Here is a 9,585-nt window from a genome sequence, read left to right on the forward strand (position 1 = left end):
CGAATATTCGTATCTGATTGGGTTATATATATATATATATATATATATATATATATATATTGTTTTTATTGTTGTTATTGTGATATTATCTGTCGTCTGTCTCCTAACATCTTAAAAAAAAAAAAAAATTCAATTTTTGGCCTATTTACATGTACTAGCGTTTTTTTTTTTTTTTTCATTGCGTAAAGTCATTAGTAAAAAATCTAGCGAAAATCTACCAAAGTAACAATTTCTGAAGCAAAAAGGATTGATTTTCCATTGTACTCTCTTTTTCAACTTAGTTAAGTTGAAGGAGATAAGTGAGCAAAGCGAGTTCCTGTTGTAGATCTTGAACAGCTTGAATATCTTCTAGTTTCGTTTGTTTCATTAAAAAAAAAAAAATGGCTACAGATAGAAACTCAATTCACTATCATGAAGATCCCAATACATCCATAAATTCCGATGATAATCCTCCTCACAGTTCAACTCATTTAAATCCTAGAACAGAACCAAATGCAGATACAACAGCTGCTATTGAATCATTAAATGTATTTGTTTCGAAATTAAATATAGGTACTAATTTAGCCTACATTGAAGACTTCAATGGAGAAGGCAATTACAAACTTTTCATTAATAATATTCGACTATTTGGCGAAGAAAACAGCTGGACTCAAAGACAAATGGTAGCGGTAGCCGAGTTAAAATTAAAAGGCATCGCGAAAGAATACTATCATATGATTGATGCATATCAAAGACCAAAATCACTGTCTGAAATGAGTGATTGGTTAGGCAGCATTTTCCCAAGAAAAGTGGGTTTTGCACAAGCAAAGGCAAATTTACGCAAATGTAAAAGAAAAGCTGGGGAATCTCTAGGCGCTTTTGCCTATAGATTAAAAATATTAGCTGAAGATATTAATTCAAACACTGAGATTCAAGAATTCGCCTATTACAAAAAAGCACTAATTGCAGAACAATTTTTAGACGGAATAGAGACTAAAATAGCAAATCAAGTTCGAGCTGAAGGAATATTATTAAACATTGATCAAGCACTCAAAATTGCATGTGAAAAAGAAGAAATAATGAGTAGATTCGAAAAAGAACAAGAGAATGATGATTATGAAGATAATATGTCTAGAACAAGAATAATATCAGAACAAAATAGTAGTCGAGGCATAAATGTTAATCATAATTATAACAATAATAAAAAAGTTAATTTTATTGATCAAAATCCGAGACTTCATCAATCTCCACATCAGTATTCGAATAACCAATATTCAAATAATAAATATTCACATAATCAACATTCGCACAATCAACATTCATATAATCAGCATCCACCCAATAACTTTAATACAATGCAATATGAAAATAATCAACATCAAGATTTTTCCCATAAACGTCCTGCTAATCGATTTGATGTATGCTATAATTGTGGTGAAAAAGGTCATTATAGTCGAGATTGTCCATTAAAGTGTTGTAAAAAGTGTAATAGCACCAGACAAAAGACACAAAATTGCAATTTTTTAAGGAAAGGCCACAATCGAAGAACAAGAAGATAGAAACTAATAACACAATTTTAAAATTAAACCCAGAAAATGCTAAATATATAACTTTATTCCTTAATGATAAACCTTCTAGTTGGTTAATTGATACAGGTGCTTGCGTTAGTTTAGTAAAAATTAATTTCTTAAAAACTTTTCACCATAAAATAGAAAAAGATAGTTCAATTATTACAGATATTTCTGGTCAAAAGTTAAATAAATTGGGAAAAACTACCCTTAGTTTGAGATTTGATTTAAAGTGTAAATATTCTGAAATTAGTCATACTTTTATAATTTGTGATAAGAATTTAAAGTTTCCAACAAATGGATTACTCGGAATGGATTTTATTGAAAAGTTCAAGCCTGTTCTGGATTTTGAGAGGAATTTGTTTGGTTTGCATGAGTACAAAAGACACCTGCAGGAAGCGTCACGGTTATGCCGGGAAGTTACAGTCAATTGTAACTTAGCAGAAGACTATCTGCTCAATGAACGTTCAGTGTCTTTGTTTCTTGACGGGGAGAAGATCAAGCAAAAATCTTTTCTCATTAGAAAGTCTTCTGAAGTGCCACACAGTAAAAATCTGGTTTTCAATAGCCCAAAAGAATCTAACAATATCAGGTTTAATAATAGTTTTTCTCTTCGAGACTCTCATGTTGGTAAAGATTTGGCCGATCTTGATTCCTGTACATTTGGTATTAGCTCCAAGCACCCGAATGTGGTGAGATTATCTGAAGACTTGGTTATTCCAGCATTTCATGGTTGCGATATTAGTGTTAAGGTTGATGCCCGGGTCGTACCTGGCACTATGATTTGTGAACCGCTCAATCATCTTCCAACAGGCGTTGTTTTTGTTGATTCAATAGTTCAAATACCAGAAAAAACAAACAGTAAAAATAGTTCTATTATTGTTAGATTTCTCAATATTTCTTCAATACCTCAGACAATTAAAAAACATACCCCAATAACAAACTTGGCACTTCCGGGTAATTTTGTACGCTCTCTCTTTAAAGGTAGAGAGTTTGGTAGGACTACGCCTTCTAGTGATAAGGGTAGTAATTTTGGTGCTCCTTGGGAATATAAGGAAAGAAAAGTAAATGCTTCGCGCGGAGTTCCTGTTCGATGGGTACAGGATTTGACAGGTTGCCCGCAGGTGGTCGGAAAGTCAGTGGAGATAGATTCTTTGTTGAACCAATTTTTGGAACGAAATTTCGATATCTTTGCTTCAAGAACGGATGGTGTGAGCCTGGCAGCCGGAGTTAGACACGAAATTGTTACTGAGACGGATAAACCCATAACGAAGGCACCCTACAGAGTTCCAATGGCAAAGAGAAAGATTTTAGAGGAACATATAGAGGACATGCTTAAAGATGGAATTATTAAGCCGAGTACAAGTCCGTGGAGCGCGCCTGTAGTGTTGGTAGAGAAGAAATCTGAAACCGGAGAGACAAAATATAGATTTTGTATAGATTTTCGAGCGTTAAATGCTGTAACGAAAAGAGACTACTTTCCTATTCCGAATATCCACGATACTATTGACTCATTAGGAGGAGCTGAATTGTTCTCCAAATTGGATATGAAGTCAGGATATTGGCAGATAGAAGTACATCCAAGAGATAAAGAAAAAACAGCTTTTTCTGTTCCTTGGGGTCATTATGAATGTAATAGAATGCCATTTGGATTAGTCAATGCACCATCAACATGGCAAAGATTAATGTATTCTGTTCTGACTGGATTACATGGAACCCATTGTTTTGTATATCTCGATGATATAATTGTATTCTCCAAAAACAACATAAAAGAGCATATTGGAAAATTGCAGCTTGTTTTCGACAGACTACGAGAAGCAGGATTGACATTAAATAGGGACAAATGTGAATTTTTGAAAACAGAAATTAAATATCTTGGTCACATAATAACTAGTGCTGGATTTAAACCGGATCCAGAAAAAATTAATTGTGTTAAAAATTTTCCGGTACCGAAAAATGTCACTGAAATAAAATCATTTTTAGGATTGGCAGGGTATTATAGACGATTCATTAATAATTTCGCAGCCACAGCACTTCCATTAACTTCATTAACAAAGAAGGAAGTCAAATTCAACTGGACTCAACAACATCAAGAGGCTTTTGAATCTTTAAAGAATTGTTTAATTAGAGAACCGATACTACAGTATCCGGATCTTAAGAAGAAATTTATTTTATTGACAGACGCGTCATCTTTTGCATTGGGAGCTATTTTATGTCAAATGCATGATGGAAAAGAACTTCCAATTGCATATGCTTCTAGACAAATGTCGAAGGCGGAATGTAATTATTCAACAACCGAGAGAGAATGTTTAGCATTACTTTGGGGAATAAAATATTTCAGAACATATTTATATGGAACAAAATTTGTAGTTTATTGTGATCATCAACCCCTTAAATGGCTGATGTCTGTGAAAGATCCGAGCAATAGATTAATGCGGTGGTCATTAGCATTGTCTGAGTATAACTTCACAATTGAATATAGACCAGGAAAAAGACATTTAAATGTCGACGCACTGTCAAGGATAAGAGTTCTTCGTAATATGAATACTAAAGAAATTTGGGAACCAGTATGGGATAGAGAACGGATTAAACAATATCAACATGAAGATCCTAAATTAAAATCAATTTTCCAGAAGATCAGGAAAAATCAAGAAAAAGATTTTTATTACGATATTGATGGAGTACTATACAAAAGAAATGAAAACAATAGATTTGATGATCTGTTGGTTGTACCATCAATAATGATACCATCCATACTGAACATTTATCATGACTTACCTATTTCAGGACATGTTGGAATAGATAAGACAATTTACAGGATAAGAAAAAAGTTTTATTGGCCACAAATGATAAAAGATATCAATGCGTATGTGAATGCATGTGTACCGTGTGCTAAAAGAAAAACTTCGTCACATTTGAAACCTACAATTTTGCAAAAATTTAGTATTCCATCTAGACCGTTCTACAGAATAGCAATGGATGTTGTGGGACCTTTGCCTACTACATTTAAAGGTAACAAATACATTCTTACTATTCAGGACGCGTTGACGAAATATGTTGAAGCTTTTCCAATGTCTGATCAGAAAGCAGACACAGTAGCAAGAACATTTGTGACGGGTGTTATTCTAAGACATGGAACACCTAGACAATTACTTACCGACTTAGGTGCCAATTTTACTTCAAAACTATTTGAAAAAGTCTGTGAAGTTTTACAAATTAAACATCTTAAAACGACGGCATATCGACCACAATGCAATGGAGCTCTAGAAAGATTTCATAGGACATTGAAGGATTTACTTTCTCATTACATCAGAGATGATCAGAAAGATTGGGATGATTGGTTGCCATTTGCCCTTGCCTCTTATAGTTCCATGACACACACTGCCACAGGGGAAAGTCCATTTTATTTGTTATTTGGACGGGATATGGATTACCCGTACGATGAAATATTCAAACCTCTGCGAGTGAGGTATGATTACGATGACAACTATGTTTCAGAGTTTCTAGCTAGAATGAAAGTCGCGCACAGAAATGCCATGGAGAATATTAGTAAGAGTACTGAAAGAGTACATAATGTGTTTAATAAAAAAGCAGTAGAACATACATTTAAAGTTGGCGATAGAGTATATGTGTATGATCCTTCAGATAAGGAAGGATTAAATAGAAAACTAATGAAAAGATGGAAAGGACCTTACAGGATCACGGATCTTAAAGATGTTACGGCTCATATTCAAGAAATACATGGAAGAAAAACAGACAAAGTGCATGTAAATCGGCTGAAGTTATGCCTAGCAAGTGAAGATAAGATAGATCAACTGGCTAATATTCCAAAGAAGACCAAGAAAAGAAATGAATCTGATGATTTTTTCCTTTTAAAAAGTACTCATTCAATAAGTCATCCTAACATCAATGGTGGTTGTCAGTCATCTGATTCTTGTCTCAAATCTCATTCACCTAAGGTTTCTCACTCTTCATCAATTGTTGAAACCGTGCATAACTCGTTACCGTCAAACCCAATCACAACCCAATCAGATATTTTAGGTAAATCCATTGAGACTCGAACGAGCGGAAAGACCATTAATGAAGAAAGTAGCCAACGAATTGCTCAAAGACATGGGATGGTTACGAGAAGCAAAGGTTCTGTTCCAGATTTACCATGGGTGTCATCAAAAAGGATTTAGGTAAATGAGATACGAATAATTAATATTGTGTTTTAGATGATTTTGTACATTTGGCTATTGATTACCCTCGCAAGGATTACCAGTGGAGACATTATAGCATATGATTGCCAGGACCAATCGACGGAATTAACGAAGGTTTCTCTAATAGACGTAAAACCATGTGTGGACCCAAAGAAAAATTCATTCGAGGAACCTAAACGAATTCAACTATTACAAAGGAGAAAATATACGTCCGTCCATGTGTACACGTGCCTCGTTGTCGTTAGACAAATAGTGCATCACTGCGGGATGTTTTCTCATACCAGCATTGTTGACGGAGGATTTGGGAAACAAGTACATCTAGTTGGGCATGAAAACTGCATCAAGGCCCATCGTTTCCGGACACTGGACTTAAGCGGGATTGGAGCAGGAGTTTTGTCACAACTACTGTTAAACGGAACAACTGAAGTATCAGTCACACTTCGAGGAAGTTTGAATTTAAGAGGTGAATGCCACGGAGAAAGTTTCACAATTCAAGGAACCACTTACAAAGATGTTGTGGTATCAGCAGCTGTTTCTATTACCTTAAATGATTATAGCACTACGGTTGATGTGGACAGAAACGAAGTACATTTAAAAACCGGTACTGTTTGTCCTTTTATTGATGAATACTGTTTTGATGATGTTGAAGGAGAAGCCGCATACAAGAACATACCAGAAAATGTATGCAGTAGCTATGGCGTTGATGTACTTTATGAAGGTAATGCTACTCTTCTCACTGTAACGCAGAATCCAATCGACCAGTATATCATTGTAAATACCCAACATCGTGTATTTGCACTAAAGCTGCTGAAGAAGCAAGATTTATGTTCCGAAATGGCATGGCAGACAGAGGATAATCGAGTTTTGGTTCTATTTGGAGATGATAACCGTGAGTTTTACTATAAACCATCGGAAAACTTAAGCAGAAACATAGACATGTTATTACAATATCTCAGTAAAATGCTATACTTGGAACTAGCATTTTTAAAAAGCAATTCTGAGTTAGTCTATGAAAGTATAATCCAGAGGTGCCGTCTCAGGGAAAAGGTACTTAAAAATAGGATTACTCTTGCATTACAAACACCTCATGCAGTGGGTAATTTGATTAAACAATCAACAGGTTTTATTAGCAGAGTTATGGGAGAAGTGTTATATATCGCTAAGTGTAAACCTGTAATTGTTGAAATCAGGAGAACAGACAAGTGTTATCAGGAATTACCGGTTACGTACAAAAACCAATCCATGTTTAGGACATCGTTGACTCACATCATGACATCATATGGAACCGAAATTGATTGCCAACCTCTACTTCCTCCAAACTTTTTCATTGACAACAGATGGATTGAAATAACTCCTAGAATCCAGAAGACTGATCCAGCTTTTGTTTTGAATCCCAACGAAGAAAAGGACGTGATAGAAATGAGTGGAATTTCACCGATAAGTTCACACGGAATATATACAAAAGAAGAGATGCAGACGTTCCAGCAAACATTATTGTTTCCAAATGAGAAAAAGGCTATCACCAACACAATTGCAAGAAGGATTATTGGGAAGCAAACGTCAGATAGTTTCTACTTGCCTAATGTGTTCACACCGCAGGAATTCAAGAATCTAGCCAGATCTGCAGCCGAAGAAGTCTGGGGATTCTTATCATGGATGGGAAATATATTCTCAATTTGTGGTTTCTGTTATACCGCATTTTGTGTAGTAATATACATAACAAATGTAATCAACAACTACTTGTCTCTAAAAAAGTTAACAGAGGACCATCCAAAAAGAAAGAAGATTCTATTGTCGAGTCTATGGCAGAATCTTGCGCACAAATATTTGATCCAATTGTCAAGGACAGATCAACCAGTTCAACCAATCACACTAGAGGAAGTGATTGCATCAGCACCGAAAGAGGAGGACATTTTTCTGGAAAAACATCATCCAGCGATTCCAACCAATGAACCTCATGTCTACCCTAATCTGCCAGGACAACCATCCAAAAGACTGTGTAATAAAATAGACTGCAAAGAACCAAGACTGTGTAGTTAAGTGAATGGTGATGTGCATTAGTTTTAAGATTTTGTAAAATTATATAATAAGGTCGAGTTATACTTATTGTTTTGATAAAACCAATTCATTAACGTTGTCACTTAAAGAATTGCTTTTCTCTAAAGGGGGGAGTAATGTAATAAGAGCAAGAAAACCGTTAATAAATGACTTCGTGGGAGAATTTTTAGACCACCACTTTGTTTAGATTCTCACGAATTTTTTCATATTTTTATGGGTTTTCTTAAAACTAATCTTACATTTGGTTATCGTAAAATAGTCGTAAAATACAAAATTTATTTTAAAAATTACTTATCCTAATCTAAACGTTCGTTGATTTTTTTTAACACATGTGATCTTTTCGAACCCTTATCTAGTGTCAGAGTGTGGTCGCACAGTGGGTTCGAAGTTTAAATAGTGATATTTTAATATAGAACTTATTCAGTAATTAAATTAAATTAATTAAAGGAAAATGTAATAATTTACTCCAACATGAAATTTTAGAGAATTGTAACTTTGTTCTTTTATTTTTTTTGTCTTATTTAAGTTAATGAATTGATTTTTAAAAGATTGAAAAATGTTTGTAAGTACAATGGTTTTTCCTTATGCAAGCAACATCAAAATTATAGTTATATTGTAATAATGTATTGTATTGAATTATGAATTGCATAAGGTTTTTTAGACCAAGTACATGAAAGTTAGAGTAGGGACATGACAGGGAAACATGTCGATCAATTTGGCAACAATGTTGTTCAGGACTGAAAAGTATGTTTTTAACAAACAACCCTATTGGTTGGAATAAAATCTCTGTGGGGGAGATTTCAGTACTTCGGTACCACCCTTTTCTCACCCCACTTAATTCTGAAATTATAAAACCTTAAGTTTCAGTAGTTTCAGTAGATTTTATTCGAAACTTTCATTACAGTATTTTCTGTCCGTTCACGCACAGTAATTACTTGTGATTGTTTTGTGTTTTTTCTTTGTGTGGTGCATACTTACGTAAGTCCTACTGTTTATTTCACGTGTTAAAGTTTAAGTTCAAATCAAACAGCCTTTTTGCCAAATTTCGAGTAATGAAATTTATTCATTTTCAATTAAACTTTTATTTGTTCTTTATTTTTCCTTGTTATATTTGTTGTTTATAAATAGATAGTTTATTTTTGTTAAATCGAGTTTTATTGGCGTATTCTAAAAATACATAAACAGTAAGACAAGTAAGTATATTTGAAATTATCCGGGATCGGTACGCGAACGCGAGTTTGTGCGTGTATTTCATTCTACACAGTACCCAGCTCACCAAGAAGTACAACAGTAACAAAAGGTTAGTGACACTATAATTTAAACTATTATAGAAATGTATAGTCAGGCATGTGCAAAAATAAATATAGGATAAAATCGCTCCCTTTAACCTGATGTAACGAGTCTTTCAAAAAGACTTCAGGTACAAATCATTCGAGTAAAGTTTACCTATGCACCCGTTACATTCTTTAGATTCTTTAGATTCTTTAGATTCTTTAGATTCTTTAGATTCTTTAGATTCCTTAGATTCTTTAGATTGTTTACATCCTTTAAATTCTTTAGATTCTACAGATTCTTTAGGTTCTTTAGATTCTTTAGATTCTTTAGATTCTTTAGATTCTTTAGATTCTTTAGATTCTTTAGATTCTTTAGATTTTTTAGATTCTTTAGATTCTTTAGATCCTTTATATACTTTAAATTCTTTAGATTCTTTAGATTCTTTAGATTCTTTAGATCCTTTATATTCTTTAGATTCTTTAGATTCTTTAGATTCTTTAGAT

At 33.8% G+C, this 9,585-nt stretch overlaps 2 protein-coding genes across 2 annotated transcripts; both read left to right on the forward strand.

The window, feature by feature from the left end:
• The first annotated feature begins 271 nt into the window (after positions 1-271).
• Positions 272-1,538, forward strand: LOC126266386 (uncharacterized). The gene has a single exon (XM_049970288.1). The coding sequence runs from the start codon at positions 381-383 to the stop codon at positions 1,536-1,538; it is 1,158 nt and encodes a 385-aa protein (XP_049826245.1). The 5' UTR covers positions 272-380.
• A 4,226-nt stretch (positions 1,539-5,764) lies between these two features.
• On the forward strand, positions 5,765-8,903 carry LOC126266387 (uncharacterized). Its single transcript, XM_049970290.1, has one exon. The coding sequence runs from the start codon at positions 5,765-5,767 to the stop codon at positions 7,787-7,789; it is 2,025 nt and encodes a 674-aa protein (XP_049826247.1). The 3' UTR covers positions 7,790-8,903.
• Positions 8,904-9,585: the final 682 nt, after the last annotated feature.

This window comes from Aethina tumida, chromosome 8, assembly GCF_024364675.1.
Source record: "Aethina tumida isolate Nest 87 chromosome 8, icAetTumi1.1, whole genome shotgun sequence".
Classification (NCBI taxonomy): Eukaryota; Metazoa; Arthropoda; class Insecta; order Coleoptera; family Nitidulidae; genus Aethina; species Aethina tumida.